The sequence below is a fragment of the Syngnathus leptorhynchus genome, chromosome 3, assembly GCF_054491065.1.
Source record: "Syngnathus leptorhynchus isolate UIUO chromosome 3, UIUO_Slep, whole genome shotgun sequence".
In the NCBI taxonomy this organism is placed as follows: domain Eukaryota; kingdom Metazoa; phylum Chordata; class Actinopteri; order Syngnathiformes; family Syngnathidae; genus Syngnathus; species Syngnathus leptorhynchus.
Window position 1 is genome coordinate 13,859,076 of NC_141197.1, and position 18,119 is coordinate 13,877,194.

General features: G+C 40.6%; 2 protein-coding genes across 4 annotated transcripts; one reads left to right on the forward strand and one right to left on the reverse strand.

Annotated features, from left to right (window-relative positions):
• Positions 1-87: 87 nt before the first annotated feature.
• LOC147059385 (phenazine biosynthesis-like domain-containing protein 1) lies at positions 88-3,494 on the forward strand. Of its 3 annotated transcripts, XM_085908637.1 has the most exons (10): positions 88-238; positions 335-434; positions 689-787; positions 935-1,044; positions 1,254-1,283; positions 1,350-1,438; positions 1,589-1,680; positions 1,952-2,035; positions 2,164-2,226; positions 2,322-3,494. In XM_085908637.1, exons 1-10 carry the CDS (start codon positions 155-157, stop codon positions 2,432-2,434), a joined length of 864 nt encoding a protein of 287 aa, XP_085764763.1. In that variant the 5' UTR covers positions 88-154; the 3' UTR covers positions 2,435-3,494. The 3 variants fall into 3 exon arrangements, with proteins under 3 accessions (XP_085764763.1, XP_085764762.1, XP_085764764.1); XM_085908636.1 differs by having other exon boundaries at positions 1,254-1,438; XM_085908638.1 differs by lacking the exon at positions 1,254-1,283.
• Positions 2,466-11,051, reverse strand: dna2 (DNA replication helicase/nuclease 2). Its single transcript, XM_085908627.1, has 25 exons — positions 10,791-11,051; positions 10,596-10,646; positions 9,305-9,956; positions 9,133-9,235; positions 8,836-8,985; positions 8,566-8,749; positions 8,182-8,330; positions 7,977-8,099; positions 7,638-7,884; positions 7,441-7,555; positions 6,852-7,008; positions 6,593-6,772; positions 6,190-6,426; positions 5,983-6,096; positions 5,794-5,903; positions 5,584-5,693; positions 5,388-5,516; positions 5,221-5,313; positions 4,948-5,141; positions 4,702-4,791; positions 4,346-4,559; positions 4,184-4,273; positions 3,911-4,096; positions 3,689-3,838; positions 2,466-3,112 (listed from the first exon to the last, which is right to left on the reverse strand). The coding sequence occupies exons 1-25, from the start codon at positions 10,818-10,820 to the stop codon at positions 3,062-3,064; spliced, it is 3,909 nt and encodes a 1,302-aa protein (XP_085764753.1). The 5' UTR covers positions 10,821-11,051; the 3' UTR covers positions 2,466-3,061.
• Positions 11,052-18,119: the final 7,068 nt, after the last annotated feature.

Here is an 18,119-nt window from a genome sequence, read left to right on the forward strand (position 1 = left end):
GCTAAATTATGAGAAGACAGGGGCCCTGAGAAAATGATTTAATAGGTCCAATGTTCTTTGTGCACGTGACACCCATGACTAGTGAGACCAAACAGCCCAGGTCAAAGTCCAAGAAAACATAAAAGGTCTGTTGGATCGGTTTTGCACATTCACAATGGAGATTCCCATTTTTATAGTGGATGCCTTTACCAATTTGCCATTTAAAGGGAACCCAGCAGCTGTTTGTCTTTTAAACCACGTGAGTGGCATTATGATAGAAACTTGAAAGAAAATTAGATTTTTTGATCATATCATTGTCGACAATTGTAGAATTTGAGTTCTTTTTTGCTGTTAGGAGCTGCACGATGAATTGTATCAGAAGATAGCAGCAGAGATAAACTTATCAGAGACGGCCTTCGTCACCGCTGTCAAGCCTTCTGTGGATTTCACAAAGGGTCAGATGCAAAAAATTGTTTCATTGAACTCTAAAGACAAAACATGAATTCATGACTTCACAGGTACAGATTAGCATTTGGCAACAAAATAATTAAAACACATTATGAATCATAGCTCAGGATTTGTTTATGCATGTGATTAATTATTCATTTATTAATTATTAATCATTTAAAAGTAAGTATGTCATTGTATTTCTTTTTAATGTGCCAGTATGATTACTTTCTAGTATTCAATGATGTTTGTTTTTGGACAGGTTCGAGATTCTGTCTCCGATGGTTCACGCCGACCACAGAGGTCAATCTGTGCGGTCACGCCACTCTGGCTTCTGCTGCTGTGCTCTTCAAGCACAAGCGTAAGATACTTTTTTTCCCCCCCTCATTGCCAACTTGAGCCTTCCTTTACATCAAGCACACAGTGACACTTATAAAAATCATCCAATAGCACTGATATTATTACATTCTCTTAGAATTATTGTTGGGATATTTTGCTGCCCTTTCAGAAAATTTGAATTCTACTGTGGTGTTTGAGACAAGAAGTGGTGATCTGTCTGTTGTACAGCAGGGAGAGGATTTAGTGATGGATTTTCCCCTCAACCCACCCACCAAGCAGGTACACTATTGGAAAAGATCATTGTAATTTCTGAAAATGGATGGCTGGAAGATTAATAGAATTCACATGAAATTAAAAAAATAAAAAGTAGTCTGTAACATACACGAAAAGATGGTCAGAAAAATAGCAAGAAATCATTTGTCTCAATGTGACACTATTTCTCAATAAAAAGCTAATACAAACACAAATATATAATTCCCTTACTTTAGGTTCTTGATCAATTTACAGATCTTATCAAGGTGAGTAAAACAAACATCTGTCACTGTAGTTTTCTTTTGGATGTGTTCATGTTGTGTGTCCTTCAGGCTTCAGTCGGAGACCACCCAGTCCAGGATGTTTATTTTAGCGCCAACACTAAAAAACTGCTGCTCCGACTGGAGGACACCTGCGACAGGTTCCAATCTTCACACACTCACGCAAACGTTGTCACTGCAATCAACCAAACTGAGCAACCTCCATAAAACAGGCTTGAAGTTCTGGTATTGCTGAAGTAGCAAAATTAATATGGTTGGTGCATATTGGAGACACAAATATTTGCTTCCAGGTCAGTGCTCACCAGTCTTCAAGTCAAACCTGATGCCCTGTTAAGCAGCGACAAGAGTGGACGAGTCAAAGGCCTCATAGTCACCATGAAAGGTATCTTTAATCTCTTAACCTGACCTGTTGTGTTTTGTACTTTTACTCAGTAAAATATGCTAATCACAATCTCAGATTGAACAAATAGCCTGTGGCTGAATTTAAAACGTTTGTTGGAGATCAGTGAGTTTTTGCATTCAACAAACAATCAAGTCCATATCAACTGTCTGCCGGTTTTGTTTTTGATAGTAACCAGTCTTTTGAGGATTGCAAACTCTTTCAAAGCATGGTCGTCCTCTCTATTGTAAAATCCACGTATGCTTGATTTAAGGGTCTCCAGATGGCCAGCCAAGATACGACTTCTACTCCAGATATTTTTCCCCTTGGAATGGAATTCCGGAGGATCCCGTCTGCGGTCAGGTTTCTTCTGACGCCAATATACATTTGTCATGACTGCTGCCAGACTTAGTCTTTGACTTTTTACAGTGTGTATTCAAAGATGTCTAGTGTTCTATAAAATGGCACCTACTTTTGCACTTGCAGGTTCTGCACACACCGTACTGGCAAGTTACTGGTCCGAAGAACTGGGAAAGAAGAAAATGCTTGGTCATTAATTGAACAAAAAAATGTTATTTCACATATATGGTCGTCACCTCACCGTGTTGACGTTAACTTCTTTCTTCATCCTGGTGTGTGTGTAGCGTTCCAGTGTTCTGGGCGAGGTGGAGAGCTGCAACTCGAGGTGAGAGAAGATGGAAGACTTAACATTGCGGGGAAGAGCGTCACTGTGCTGCAGGGAACAATCACATTGTAAAGAGGAATGTATTTACCCTGAAGGAACTGTGTTGCATTGTACCAATTCTTGTCTTTATTCATAATATCAAAGGTCATGTATTGATCAAACATTTTATTATTCAAATAGGTGACACAAAAAAAAGACAAAAGCGCAGATAAAATTACAGAAGACCCAATTATACAAGAATGGGCAGAAAGGTAAAAAAAAATGTTTTGTAGAAATACATTGTCAGTAATCTTAATTATCATCACATTAGATGTTTGACTTAATTAAACCTTCAAGTTGAACCTAAAGCATGTCAGTTCTTATTGCCCTTCCTCGTTAGCAATTTCATTTGTACCATTTAAATGACCAAAATTAAATTATACGGTTACTGTACAACACTTTGACATTTTTACAGATGAGTGTTTCACTCAAATGTATTCAAGTATGAAATAGTGTCAGGTTAACGGGGGTAATCACGTCGTAAAAAAAAAAAAAATTACATTACCCAGTTAAATTAGTTGACTAAAAACGATTCACGGTTGTGAGCACAAATATATACTATGTACAGTAACCTTTTTTTTTTTTATTGAAGATGCAAGGTACTGTAAAGACATTTGTTACTGGCGAGGAGGCGTTAGATTGCTGCTGACGTCGAGGTGATCACAGGAGCATCATGGGAAAGGCTTTGTGGGCCGACGGAGGGAGCTGGATTATGTGACGTTAGTTAAGGAGGGTCAAGACAGCAGAAAGAATGGACATCTTTGAAATGACAAGTGCATGGATGGAGGTTTTGCGTTTTGATTAGATCAAACTTGCGAGATTCACAATGAATCAAAAATGAACAGATTGTGGTTATAATCAACTAATAGCTTATGAATTCATGAGTCTGTCTCATACACAAATTTTTAATTAATGAGAAATAGAATTAATCTCAAGTACTGTTATACCGTAAACCCAAAACGAGAGAATTGTAGTCTCTAAAGAAACAAAGAACCAAGATTACAGTAAAGACAAAAAAAACACCAATAAAGTCTAGTGTTTCTTAATGCTATTGTTTATGCACATATGAAATTGAATAAAAATGTGTAATAAATGTTGGTGCTTTTGGGATGGCAGTAGCTCATTTATAAGGACTGAAGTGATCAATTCTGGAGGACCCATGTTGAGATTTTCAGTACTATTCCAAAAACCATTAGGAACAATAATAAAACTATGACAAGTGCTTTGCTCATGAACGTAAACTGTGGCGGGGTGGCACCAAAATGTTCTCAGAGAGAGGACAAAGGATATCATGTTCTCCTGCTCCAGATGACCAAGTAGTTTCTCAACGGGGTTGTATCGTCTGAGCGTGGACGCAGAGCCCACCATGAGCAGCTTGTGTTTGGCCCTGGTGATGGCAACGTTCAGGCGGCGCCAGTCCTTCAACAGCTCTCCCAGCTGGGAAGTAACAAAAACAGGTCAGCTCGAAGGTCACCTCTGTCCAAGAGAGGCGTCACAATAGAAACACACATTTTCTTCTTCAGTGGTACTCCGGACAAATGAGAGCACGATGACACTCTTGTCCCGTCCTTGATATTTGTCGACCGTGTTCACCTCCACGCCGCTAAACGCAGATGATTTCAGCAGAGTCGAGACAGTCTTCAGTTGTTGTCTGTAGGGGGCGATGACGCCTATGTCAGTGGCCTTACAACCGGCCTGAGAGAGAGAGAGAAATGCAACCCAGGTTTGGTCGAGAGAAGAATTAATTGAGCTGCTTTATTGTCATGAGCCCTGCATGCTTACCTTTATCAGTATTGACAGAAGGAGGTGAATGATGGCCGCCTCAGTACGATTGCTTATACCACCTTGTACCATCGACTCCAAAGCTGGCACCTTTCGGGAAAGAGGCCATTTTTTTGAACCGAGTAACATTACAACAGGACGCGAGGTGTATTCCCTACATACCACCGAGCAATCCAGGAAGCAAACAGGTTTGCTAGGTAACAACATGGCCTGTATCCACTCCAGATCCTGCTGGAGGCGCACGCCAGGTAGAAAAGCGAGCTCCGACAGGACAGACGTTAGCGAGGGCAGCGAGAGGAGAGCCGACGCCGTCCTCTCCGAGCCGCATTCCAAGCGGCCGTCATACATCAAACAGTTGCTCAAGGACATGATCTGCCTGGAAGTAGGAAATACAGCCACTTGGATTAGTCATTGAAAGAACTTGAATCTTTGGTGACAGTCACAATTAATTTCCATTTTTACAACGGCTGTGAAGAACACAGGTCAAAGTGACGCTGCGGGCAAGAGGTAAGGTGTACCTGTTCATGCGGTACTGGACATTGAGGTGGACCACAGCTTCATTATGGCACTCGAGTCGTTTGAACAGACTCTCATCCATCCCTCGCGACCTGGTAAAAAAAACAAAAACGGCTATTTCTGAGCTTAAGAAGTAGTTTCCAATGATTCTCCGAGTTTCCCTTTTTGAATTGAAAGAATAAGTCATGAGTGTAGTAAGACAAAAAAAAAAGTGGGATAAAAGATGATGGTTCTTTTAAAAACAGTACCTTGCTTCCTGATGATGCACAATTGGGGGCAGTTGCTGGTGGTCGCCAACCAGGACAAACCTGTTGGCGTAGAACAGCGGGCCCAAGCAGATGGGCTGGCTGATCTGCGACGCTTCATCCACAATGCAGAAGTCAAAGCGACGTCTTGTGAAAATGGGATGCTTGATACTCATGCAAGTTGTTCCCACTACCAGCTAAGGAGAAGGAGGGAAAAAAAATCTCATCAGCTTAAAGCTCAGCAATACTGGTGAGAGAAAAATCAAAGTGGCTCACTTCTTTGTTATAAAGCTGCTCCAGTTCTGACAGTGTGTGGACTCCTTTCTTCCTGACGCTTTCCTCCGTGTATGGAAGGATGTCAGGGTGAACCTGGGGAGAGGAAAAAATCTGTTATGTTTCTAACGAACATTTTGGTCAATGTACAGTCCGACGGTAAAGCCAACCTTCTGCCCTTGGCCAAGACGCAGGAAGCCAACTTGGAAGCGCTTCAGCTTTAACAGGATGTTGTCGACAGCAGAGTGGGTGTAACTGGTCAGCAAAACGCTAAAGCCGCACGCGTGCAAGATGCGAACCTGCAAGGAAGAGAAGTCGTGAGTAAGGTATTATTCTTCATGTTTTTAAGAGGGTTCGTAAAGATACCAGGGTGCAGATGGTGGTGGTTTTGCCTGTGCCGGGCATGCCGACAATCAGTGTGTAGTCTTTAGACAGCAGCACCTTTTTCATGGCCTGTTTCTGGGGCTTGTTGAGACCTGCCAATGTGAAGTGAAAATGATTACATAAAAAAAAAAAAAATCTGTTTATACGTCATTTTAGAATATGTTCATCCATAGAGAAGACAGGAAAGAAAACCTTTGAGGATGTTTGCCACCGTTTCTTTGGCTTCTCTAGGTAGGACGTCACTGAGATTGGAAATAAACTCCGGAGAACGATGATCCACAACCAATTCCCTCAGACGATTACTGCGCAAACAAAAAAAAAAAAAACGTTTCAGGAGACAAGTCAGGTGAACAAAATGTACTGCAAAATACACAAATCGACCTGTCTTGACTGCTTTCCATCAGCCTGGAGAGATTGGTGAGATGAGTGCTGAGACCCATCACTCCTTCGTCAGCATCCAATCGAAACGTTTCCTCAATGAGCTTTGACAGATCCCTGGCGACAGACAATCGACTCTTATTTGACTGGAGGCCATACTGGAACAATATGTCCTCAAAGATATAGATAGACACACAGATATGTCCTCACCTGTCCAAGGTACAACTGATGGAAGTCTTGCTTACATCACAGAGGTAGCCTGTTGCCAGGGCGATGAAACGACCTCGCTGGTCGCTAAGGACGACGCGATCCCCGCTGGCCAGGCCGCAACTGCTTGAGTCGTGCGTCTCGTTCCCCCGCTGGAAATGATGAAGGAAAACACCCGATGGCTGCACGCTTGCGGAGCCGATCAGATGAAGGTTCCCGATGCAACTTCCTCTCTTCTCGCTGGGGGAATGTTATTCGGAGTTTAATCCAATATGCCGGTCCACTGTCATCCATCCATATATCCATCATTGGTGGAAAGTAAAGAACAGATACAACCTTGGGGACTTCTGCTCTTTTTGTGTTACCTTGTTTTTTTAACATCGTGCCAACAGAGAAGCCTTGTTACCTTTCCTCGGGCGTCTGAAGCCACACACGCTTTCGGCCATTCCTGGCCTCCATGCTGGCGGCCTCGAGGCTGCACAGCAGCAGCCAGTGGGCGAAATAGTCCAAGTGCGTGGCGGTCAGGTGACCTGTCTCCAGCTGCATAAAGTCATCACTGAGATCTGTGGATGTGCCTTCCAACACCCTGGTGAACAGACGACAATGAAGTCATCCAAGATAGATGGAGAAGAACTTTGCAAGTATGGATGTACTGGTGTGTGTACCTTTCATACAGAGCACAGTTTCTTCTTTGAGGGCAATAATGGCAGGTCTTTTTGTCCATCACCATGTCGGGAAGTCGGGCCAGGTGACTTCCTTGCAAGCTCTTCTGCACGCAGTTGTGCACATAATGGACCATGGTGTTCCTCAGCTTCAGCAATTCTATGGTGAACAAAAACAAATGATGCTTTTTCCAGCCTTGCCTACCTCTAGAAATTTTAGTGGGATCAGACATTTTGTAATTTTCAAGCCTCATATTGGGGCAGCCACGGTCAAGTGGTTAAGACTGCTTGCCGCCTGCCCTGCGGTGATCTTGATTCAAATCATGGACTGGAAGAAAATTGCGAGCGTGAAATCAGCTTAGTCGAGTCTTGACAAAGCCAGAGAGGAAGTGGCAATTTATCGTTCGCCTCCAACATCCCTTTGCCCAAGGCTATGGTGTAATTGAGCAAAAAACATACCTTGCCTGTACATTGTCATTGTATTGTAATACATTTGAGGATTTGCTTGACTAACAGTATATAAAATGGAATGTGTTCAAGAAACAATCTTCATTTTTGGGGGTGAAAGAGTGCGTCACGTCACAAACAGTACCTCTGCGGTCCATGTGGCTGGCCACAACAGGATGCAGTTTTCCAGTCTTCAGGTAAAGCAGGAAACCGGCTGCGGGATTGTATCTCTCCAACGTCATCAGCGTGTACAGAATCACCTTGGCACAGACAAGACTCCACGTGAACCTTTTGAAATCACGACTGTGTGAAATGTTTCAATACCAAACAGTTTCTACCAACCTGACTGCGATGTTCTATCGAGTTGGACTCCCTTCCAGTTTTCAGCTCCAAGGGGATAGTCATCACTTCAGAAGATTTTTGGCTAACGTTTGGGGTCCTATGGATTCGAACCCGTGCCGTCAAATCAATCTTGCCTTTGAGGCCGAATCGCGGCGACCAAACGTTCTCTTCGATGTCGGCCAACTCTGCAATCGTAGCGGTGGCAGAGTCATGTGTTCTTCCTGCTACCACTCCGCTATTTCTTGGGCTGAAGTCACAACCAAAACCAAATAGACAAATTTAAAAGGGACATCAAGAATTCTAAAATAAAGGATTTTTTGTTTAATGTTGCATAGTCACATTTTGAGGCTGATGGCTTTTGATGTTGGCGAGTTGAGGTATTCCTTTGCCCAGAGTTCCAATGAGGGCAGGTAATCATGCAGCTCCTGCTTCATCTCATTCTGGGTTACACCTAAACTGTACCTACACACATCAGAGTGAGACTTTTCTATTTTACTATCTCATGTCATACTTTTGTAGGCTAGGGGGAAAAAAAAAAACTTACATGTCCCCAAGGTACTGGGGACTGTGCAGAGCCTCCTCAGCCATGGTCGACAAAGTGCCCAGAGAGAAATCTTTCGCTGTGGCTGCTCTCTGGAACACTTCGTGGACGATGGTGCCGTTCAGCATCTGCTTGGAGCCGCCGTCAAAACTCTACTTGCCCCGATAAAGCAGCAGAGGACAAGATAAAGTGGAGAGCAAAGAATGTGAGATCAGATTAAAACATCAAACTCGTGGGGTGCCAACCTAATTGGCCTGTCAAATCATTTTATGTAATCAACCAAAGCTTGAAATGAAAACGATTCTCGTCTTTTTTCGAAATAATGTTCATTTGGAATAATAATAATAATAATAATAAAATGAATTCCAAAGTAAAATAAAATTTAACCTTAAACATCTCCCCAAGCACTGCCCGCCTCATACAGCGAATGGAGTTGGAGATGCTGGTGCCTGAAACGAGACAGTCTGGCAGTAAAACCAGCAGTCCGTGTTCTTGGTCCACCACCCAGGACCCAGCGTCAGCGTTGCCCTCCAGGTGGACCACGTCGCCACAACCAACAGGCGTCATCTCCCTGGAGGAAAAAAAATAGGAAGGAAATGGAATTGTCAAAATCATTTTGGAAAGCTAAACGTGCAAGAGTGGTGGAGGACGCCCTACCACCCGTCTTTCAGCAGACACGTCTCGGTGGGTTGCAGAGATCTGGAGTGTGTGATGGTCAGGATTTTTTGATCAGGGCTCTCCTCCACATTTAAAACATAGTAGCGGTTGTTTAGACCTCCACAGAGGATCAGGTGATCTGGTAACTTCCTGCAGAGATAAACAAAATCACTGACTGGATATGATGATAAAACGTGACAAATAGATCAAGAGTTGAATACGGAAAGAAAAAGTGCTGAAAATTCCACACGGCGCTACTTTTACGAAGACCAGACTGTGGTGTCAACGCGGCATTACCAGGTTTTCTCCTTGGGGACGGGACATTCACTTGGCTCGATCTGCTGTGTGAACCAGCTTTCTTCCAGATCCTCTTCAAATGCTGACGTGGTCCCATTTTCACCTTATTTATCAGAAAATAGAGCGTTATTGCATGTAAAACATAACCATCAACAATTATTTTAAGGCGCACCTTCTGCTGGCTTCTCGTCGGATGATTTCAGTTTGCGCTCGGCCACATCTGAAGATTCCGAGGCTGTTTTTGTCTCTTTCTCCACTGCGTCAGCCTCTCCTTCCTCTATATTTGTCTGTGCTGCAAGTGTGTCAATTTGTACATCAGGAGTGTGCGCATGGATCACTACGCTTTTGCTTTCTGTCTTCTTCTGCTCAATTATAGCAGTAAAAACAGTCTCTCTCCCATGTGTGTCTTCTTCCTTGGGGCTGTGTTCCAATGCGTTAGCAGTTCTTGGCCTCTTTGTTTCAGGGAGATCTTCAGGACTGAAGAACCTTTTGAATGAGCCACAGTTCATGCTTTCACTGTCTGACATGACACTCAGCCTTTTGGAGCGAGGACTTTGACAGACAGGGGACAAGTGGACAGGATTCCACAAAGTAGATGATTCTGTTTTTGGCTCAAGGCTCAGCACTTTAACATCAGCAATCATCTGACTACTCGGGGTTTCGGGAACCTGGTCTGGAGAGGATGGGGGAAAGTTTTCAATATCCCCCAGGACGCTTCTCTTTAAGGGAGAGTATACTTCATTGGGAACGACACCTCCATTTTGCACCTGCACATCCGTCTTGCAAAGCACAGAGCTTGTTCCTGGTGACTTAGGACGAAAAGCCTGAAAGTATAGTTCAAGACACAACCAATAATCAAACATAATGGTCTTACAATATTTACTGTCCATGTACAACAAAGGCTTACTGGTGTTTAACAAAGCTTTTGACACGAGATGAACCGTGAGAGATATCACTCACATCCAGCGAAATAACCATGTCGACAGAAAGTGGATGAATGCATAAAAAAGCATTTGATTGTTCCTTCAACAAGTTCAATTTCTGTTAAAGTAAATGAGTATTGCTTGAACTTGTAAACTTTACAGAATACCTAAACCACAGGTGTCAAACTCAAGGCCCGGGGGCCAGATACGACATAATTTTAAGTAGCCCGTGAAGACAAATTGTGCATCAAATTCATGTTATTACTACAATTGCAAATTGTCTTCACTTTTAAGATCTTTTTATATATTTTTACTCGTCTGATTTGAAAACGAGTTGTCAGTTTGTTTTGTAGCTTTTACTGTATATAATATGAGGTGCTCATACATTTATTTGGGTTGACAGTCATAATGGCCCTTCGAAAGAAGCTATGACTACAATCCGGCCCGCGGAAAAAAAATGAGTTTGACACCCCTGACCTCAACTAATAGTAATAAAATGAATTTGTGTTAATGTTTCAGTATAAACACAGCAATATGCACCTTGTTTCCAGAGGTAAAGAAAGTAGAGATGGCTCTCTGTCCTGGTGACACCTGAGGAAGATTGAAATAGAAAGTTTTCTATCACTAAGAAATGAGCATAGTAGCACCTATTTAGCCTTTCTTTACAAAAGCACTAATACACCAAGGCGATTACAAGTGTGAGCTTGATATTGATAGCAGCAACGTTAAACTCACCTTGGGAATCTTCAGTTTGGTTCTGTTCATGTTGGTCAAAGGTCGTCTAAGCGATCATCACAAATGGTTACTTCCTTGTTAAGTTAGCCACCATCGCTAACGTCCGGTCGGCGCCGGTTAACTTTGTACTTTTACCGACAACGCAATTCAAGAAAACTGAATCTTGTTGACGAGATTGAGTTTTGTTTTACATCGACATTTGTCATACTGCAGTTTGCTTTGGCGCGCCATGTAAAATGAGTTTCGCGCAATGGAAATGACGTCACGTCGACTTCCGGTAACATTTTGAAAACGATACTTAAGAATCAATTAAATGGATGAGTAAATAATGCACAAACAAAAGACACGTGGTAGTGATAGCAATATTAATTAAAAAATAGTATTGAGAAATAAATATTAAGCAATTTTTATCTTATAAATGTTACTGCCTGTGTGAGGAAGACACCCCTTATTCTCACGGATTGACTCAACTCATTCAAACTTTCAAATATTTACAAAATTCAGGACATTATTTTACACATTTAGAGAATTCCCACTTTTCCGCCCTTTCCACCTAACCCTCTTCCTCCACTGAATAAATATTCAATTTGAAAAAAGCTCCTCATCTTCCAAGTTCATTCCGAAACTAAAAACCCACTGTATATTTTCTTTGCATTTCCCAACGCTATCATGCAGCCTGCTGTAGATAAATAAATAAATAAATAAATAAATAAATAAATAAATAAAGCTTGACACCTCTGCACCAGATGGTGCATAATCACGACAAGCATTAACCTTTAATGCCACAAATGCGCAAGGCTTCATTTTACAAGCGTTATGTCACTCTTTATAGGGCAAAGAACTATATTTGGAAAGTTAATTTGAACACTTAAGCATCCTAAGACAGTACAAACAAAACATAACACCACTTTGCCCATTTGAGAGGATTAATCGTGTAATGAAGTCAAGCTAATTAACATAAATTGACTTAAGCTCATTGAGATATCTTATTTATATATTTGTTGATTTTTATTTTGTGGTTTGTCAGGGCTGCCACCTGTTAAATTAGCTGCATGGAATGATTGCTCCTACATGTGCTCATGACGGATGTAAAGCATCACTTAGCGTCACTGTGGAAAGGTCAAACACAATTTCTATATGTCCCATGTTGCCGGTTGACCTTTTGCTCAGATTTATTTTCCCAAATAGGAAATAACGTAAAATATCAGGCCCAGAACCAAGATGTCTCCATCGTTAACCTTAATTAACCTAACAAGTTATGTTGTAAGTTTGAACAAGAAGGCAAATGAGTTTGCCAGTGGTGTTATTAAGATGTACTGTAAAAAGAAAGAAAAAAAACTGAGAAACGAAACAGCCAGCCATCAGGGGGGCATATGGCAAGTTAGCCTTTAGTGTAAATTTACCTGTTCGATCTTTTGAACATATAGATTGTAGGTGATTTGAGCTCTTCAATGTGTGTGTGTGTGTCCATGTGTGTGTCTGGCAGCACAGTGAGATACAAAGTCAGGGAGAGCAGATCTTATGATTAACTACCTCATTATTTTTGACATTTGTGAAAAAAAAAAATCCTCATCATAAACCAAACATCACACAAGGATTTTTGAATTGATTTTCTTTTGATGCCAAAACAACTCCATCAGAGTGACATTTATCATAAGAATTAATATTGTAATTCCAGAGTATAAGTAAATAATGTGGCTTTTTTTTTTTTAATTGCTGTCAATTTCCAAACAACTGAAGTGAGAAAATGAAGCATGTAGTCACAGTCAATCAAGTGAAATTGCAGTTGGTTTAAATATGTTCAATTTGTACTTAACTCCAGGAAAGCAGCTTCAACACACAGCGCACATGCATTTTCTGTAGACTGCGTGAAGCAGCAGAAGCGGCGTGTGATGATGCCTCCAGGTGGAGGTAAAGAATAGGGGGGTTAATTGTTTTCCAGCGCCGACACACTCAGCTTGTCTGAAGACTTGTGACACACACACATACATGGTTGGGAGGCTATGATTAGTGACCCCCCCCGATCCTTTCCTGGGAAACTATCAATCTAAGGTGTGGGCTGACTTGTACTGGAAGTGAAATTGAACTCCATGATTCCAGGAGCTTCCGGCCTACAATGTTCTCCGGTAAAAGGTCGTCTTTTACAGGGTAAGGAAAATTTCATCAACAGTGTTCATATATTTTAGATGTTTGTGCAAATTGCACAACTCCAATAAGTCATGTTCGTGTACTTATGAGTTCGTCAGACATTGGTGGGTAGTAACAAGTATAAATATATTTAATTTGGTTGATGTTTGAGGTACCTGTACTGGAATTGAATACGCAGTGTATTTTTCTGTGTCCTTTCACTGGCACTTCCTACCCAGGAGCAAAGATGACAGCAGCGTGACGGATCTTGAGACGTGAGATATTTCACTTGTATCCTTGGACTTATTTCAGAGGTTAATGGACACAAATAGTTTTGATTTAAAAAAGGTGTTATCTTGTTCCAGCCTAAAAGCACCAGCTTGGAAAATTGTCCAATTATCTAAAAACAGGTATTTTTTTCTCATTATTATCATTATCCCTATTAAGCTTCAATTATTTTAATTATCTTAATCAAGCTTCACCTAGTCGTCTCTCGTCTGCCAGAATTCATATCAAAACTTGAGTTTTATTCTTTTGGCTGCAGTGTTGCACAACTCCACTGCAACATGAGTGCTTTTCATATTTTTGCTCAGCATTGTAAAATATATGACGGCGTCGAACACACACTTCAGTTCATTGTAAACGAGAACAAAAACTAAAATATGTGCTGTCTGAGGGGCATCAAGATGGACATTTTTTTTTCATCCTTTCCAAGGTGCAAGATTTGGGCCAATACAAAGTCTCACCTCAATGGACTTTTTTGCAGCCCAGCAGCTCAGATGGAGCCAAGCTGCTTTTCCAGCTCTGCATTTGTAGCCAAAATTGTACAATTCCTGCAGACTTTGAAGCGGGATCTAATTCTACTATTGCAAACGTGAATACAGTAAGTGTATTTTGGACTGCAAATGTTCAAAATGTTCAAAAATGAAAACTTTCCGTGGGAATTTCGAGTGATAATGGTGAATAAATTGGACAGGGCAAAACCTTTGATGATAATACCATTTGAAATATACATAAAATAAATCACACTCACTTTAAATACAAATTCATTTTACGCTGCTCTATCACATTTACATCTGATGCGTGTGCCTTAGCCACCTGGAGGCAGTGGAATACAGACTTGTGCCTCACCTTCTCAGTAAGATGCGGTAAAAAAAAAAAAAAATCTTGCAGAGGATAAATAATATATGCATCTGTATTGTTGTATTATCTGTCTAAAAATGTTACTGCACAGTTTTTGTTCAAATACGCCGCAGAGATGCTATTCCTTAACATGGTTAAGGAATGGGTTTTGCATAATGCTTAGCGGAGATAAGGCAAAGCTATGTGGTTATTTTAAATACCTCATTTTAAGTGTCTTTCTTTAATTTGTATTCAGAGGTTCCAGTGTGCGAGCACAAACCCAGGAGTCCTAATCACAGGTCTGATCAGATTTGAATGACCAAGTTCTTCACGCTTTAATTAAAATGATCTGAAATGTATGTCGAATGAAAAAAGTTGACGTAGAAGAAAAGAGACTTCTCAGAGGGCATACATGTGCTCATACATATTTTATTGACATCAGAGAAAATGTGCGTTAAAAAATGGATGTAATATTAGAACCTGACTGCTCTCCCCTGAGGACAAAATCAGCTGCCAAATGGAATCAGATTCATTTTATCTGGCTCAATATGCAAAGAAAGACTTTGTAAAAGCTTTAGCTTCTAATTGTCCGTGTGTTTCATTTCCTTGTATTCTCTGTTGAATGTCAAATGTCTTGCTTCACGTTTTTTTTTTCTTTTAAACTGGATGCTTATTATAAAGATCCTAAATCAGATCATTAATATTTGATGTCCGTTCCAATTAACTTACAGGGACTTAATTTACAGGGTGTTTAATAGCAGACAGTTGTGCTCAGACAGTCAAGAAAGACAAATGGATTGGCAAGAATACAGAGCAAAGAGTAAAACAACTGCTTAATTGTAGTGGCACTATGTTGTGTTTCCAAACACTACGTGGAAACCCAATTACACTTGATGCATTTCAACAACAGTCCTGTGCTAAAGTCTTTTCTTTACAATTTACTCCACAATGGCCTTTTCATTGATAACGGCTATACTTATTGTTAAAATGACTGCTATAAAAAAAAAAAAAATCATGAACCTTGTTTAGGCCATCATATACTGCCCTCAAGCATTTCTCAAGGCCATTTGGAACTGAGTTTTTCAAGAGCCAGCAAGGCGACTCGTTCTTAATCCAAGTGGTTTTTGATCATCTCTTTTAGTTTTGCTGGTTCAGTGTTTTTCTTTTTTTTTTTCTGTAGCATGATTTTAGCCACACAGCACTCTCAGCAATAGGAGCTCTGTTTTACAGTCACTGCACTCGAGAGGATGAAACTGAAAATGGGATTTCATTTATGAGCAGCTGTGTGCTAACAACTCAGGGATACAATTTTAAACAGACCCCACATACAGGACAAAATCCATGCAATACGTGACCCCAGCATGTGATCTTCTTTTCATATTATCTCCCTGGATAAACATACATTTAACAAAACAGTTTGATAGTTGGTTGCATTTGCATCAGTTTCATAAAAACAGAAATTATTCATGCATCGTGAGAGCTATAAAGCCTGCAAATGTTCTTGTCTGCTGTGCTTTCCTGGGGACATTAGGGCACTACAGTCATGGCTGTACATTCATATTTTGTTTTTATGATGACATTTAGAATGTCAAAACATTGAAAATGTACTTTCTGACGACCGGATCTGGGGGGCTTAGTAGCTATCTGAATATGTGTCTGTGAGAAAGACACCATTATTATTTTTGAGCTGTCACAATGTATGGCCTATTGTTGAGTCAGCCTCACAAATCAATCAATCAATCAATCAATCAATCAATCAATCAATCAATCAATCAATCAATCAATCAATGATTTTCATTATCTAAAATTAATATATTCTCATACAATTAAGAATAAGAGTTTTTTTTACTGAACTCTTGACAAACATTTTAAAACTTAAATCACTTTAATTGTGTTTTAGGAACCTACAGAGGACCATCCAAAAATCAACAAAGTCCATTTTTCAGGATAAATTTCCCCATAGGAAATCATGAAAAGTGAAAAAATCTGCAGTAGGGGCAAATTGGGAACATCATAAAATGTATTAAGTGAGCAGGCACTAGCTGACATTTTAATGTTCAGGCAGCACAGTAGTTTTAGCCCGTGTGCCTCACAGTGATTGCAAAGACTTTTTGTTCTCTAATTTTGTGAGTTATGCATCACAATGCTTTAGCGTTATGGTTGTTTTTAGCATCAGCATCCAGTTTACTTCTTGTTTTTGATTTGGAAGAAAATCTGTTTGAAATGAGCACAACTGACACCTAAATAAAAAACCCAAAAAAGAAATCTTGCAAAAAGTCCGATCTTCATTATGCACTGCTTGGATACATCCAATTATAGAAGATGAACTTTGAAAAGAAACGTAGTGGCGGTACTTGCTCCGCTTGACAAACTATTATCGCTTAACGTTGAGTGGTGCTCAACCAAAACACACTTCAGTGACGCTTAATATAATTTCTCACTTGTGTGCTAAATAAAGCGTCTTCTAATTTAGTTTCTCAAGGTTTCCATTATCAGGCTCATTGGCCACCACATGCACGCCTGCTGTGTGATTACAGTCTGCCCCTTCAGGCAGAATATTATACAATATAGACTGATAAACACAACAATCTCATTTCTACCACTTTATGCACATAACCTTATTTTGCCTCAAGAAATAATGTTTACTTTTTGACAGGTCTAGAAGTTGATTAGAAATATGATTTTATTTTGCTCTTATTCTTATGATCTTCAATCTTTCCATTTGTTCATTGAGCGTTTCCCTCTTGGTTAAATGCCAGCGGCAGACTAAATGAATTAGTTGACTAATACGTATATGAGGGCAACAAAACATTGGTCGTCAAGGGATAGTCATTTGTATGATCGATTCAAAACAACCACCTGGAAAATTGGGGGCATTAACCCCCCCCCCTGGGGTGCTCCTGTTTGTGTCTCGTATACCTCATGCAATATGACCCCACACATCAATCTGAAGAAATACAAATAATTAGGAGTGTTTATCACAACATGCAATTGAGTTAGGCACCAGACCTTGGCTGGAGGATAAAACCTTTAAGTAGGTTTGTATCATCTTAAATTATAAACTGAACCATACAGATGGCTGATAAATGCAGGTGAAGATAAAAAAACAAAAAAACAAAGACTCTCATTTCACATTAACGCAATGATAATAATTGTTATCACTTATTTCTAAAAGCGATGTGGCGTCTTTGTGCATCATTAGACCAGAACTAACAATAGCTGGTGTGTGTGTGCGTGCGGGGAATTCACATTGATTTGAAGATCTTTTTCAGTCGAGTAACTCAAACGGCAATTAAGATAATACAGCCTGGCTATTTATTAGCACCTCATTGAATCTGCAGAAATAGCTTGCATCGGAGAGTGTTGGTGATGTCTGCTATTCAAGTGTCATTGTTTATTTCTCACATCACTACTGTTAGTAGAACATAATTGGTGATCTGTGGATGGGGGGGGGGGGGGTCAGCTCTCCCTGGCCGCATCTTGAGCCTCTAATTTGATTTTCAAGAAACCACCACGAGGAAAAACAATTCCGAGAAAGAAGTCATTACGCTAGATATATTATTTCTCCTGTACTACCATTAAAAAAAACAAAAAAATGGTGTCGTAATAACACTCGCCAAGCACACACATGCCTCGTCCATGCTTTGCCAATTGTCATAGAGCAAGGCTGAAATATTGGCGGCTATCAAGAAATCCCCGACTGCAACTCAGCGCGAGTTCGATAACTTAATGGCCGTCACGGTGCTCCAGTGTGTAGTACAATTATCCGCTATCCATGGCAAGTTTCTCCAAACAAGACAGTTTGTTGACAATCCACGCAGCAGCAAGCTTGCTGATGGAAGGGCTACACTAAATTGATCTGCAGCCAGGGAGAGGAAAAACCTCTTGCCAGGAGGTAATTTTGCAATGCTGCTCCAATGTTAAATGGAAAGCCCTGGGCAAAAGGTATGAAAGAGGTGCTTCGGAAAGACTGCAATGCTGAATCTGTCAAAAGCTAATGGTCTCACCTCTATCCGAATGAGACTTGAAGCAAAATGGGAAAAAAGGAAGTGAATCACTGTGTAAACATGACGGAATTGA

Excerpts from the sequence above, each read along its gene's own strand:
- LOC147059385 (XM_085908636.1), top strand. The coding sequence starts at position 155 with ATGGAGATTCCCATTTTTATAGTGGATGCCTTTACCAATTTGCCATTT. Across the intron at positions 435-688 it reads TTCTGTGGATTTCACAAAGG|GTTCGAGATTCTGTCTCCGA; the intron begins GTCAGATGCAAA and ends GTTTTTGGACAG. Across the intron at positions 2,036-2,163 it reads TCCGGAGGATCCCGTCTGCG|GTTCTGCACACACCGTACTG; the intron begins GTCAGGTTTCTT and ends TTGCACTTGCAG.
- dna2 (XM_085908627.1), bottom strand. The coding sequence starts at position 10,820 with ATGAACAGAACCAAACTGAAGATTCCCAAG. Across the intron at positions 8,100-8,181 it reads CCCCAGTACCTTGGGGACAT|GTACAGTTTAGGTGTAACCC; the intron begins GTAAGTTTTTTT and ends TGATGTGTGTAG. Across the intron at positions 5,314-5,387 it reads GTCTTGGCCAAGGGCAGAAG|GTTCACCCTGACATCCTTCC; the intron begins GTTGGCTTTACC and ends TCCTCTCCCCAG.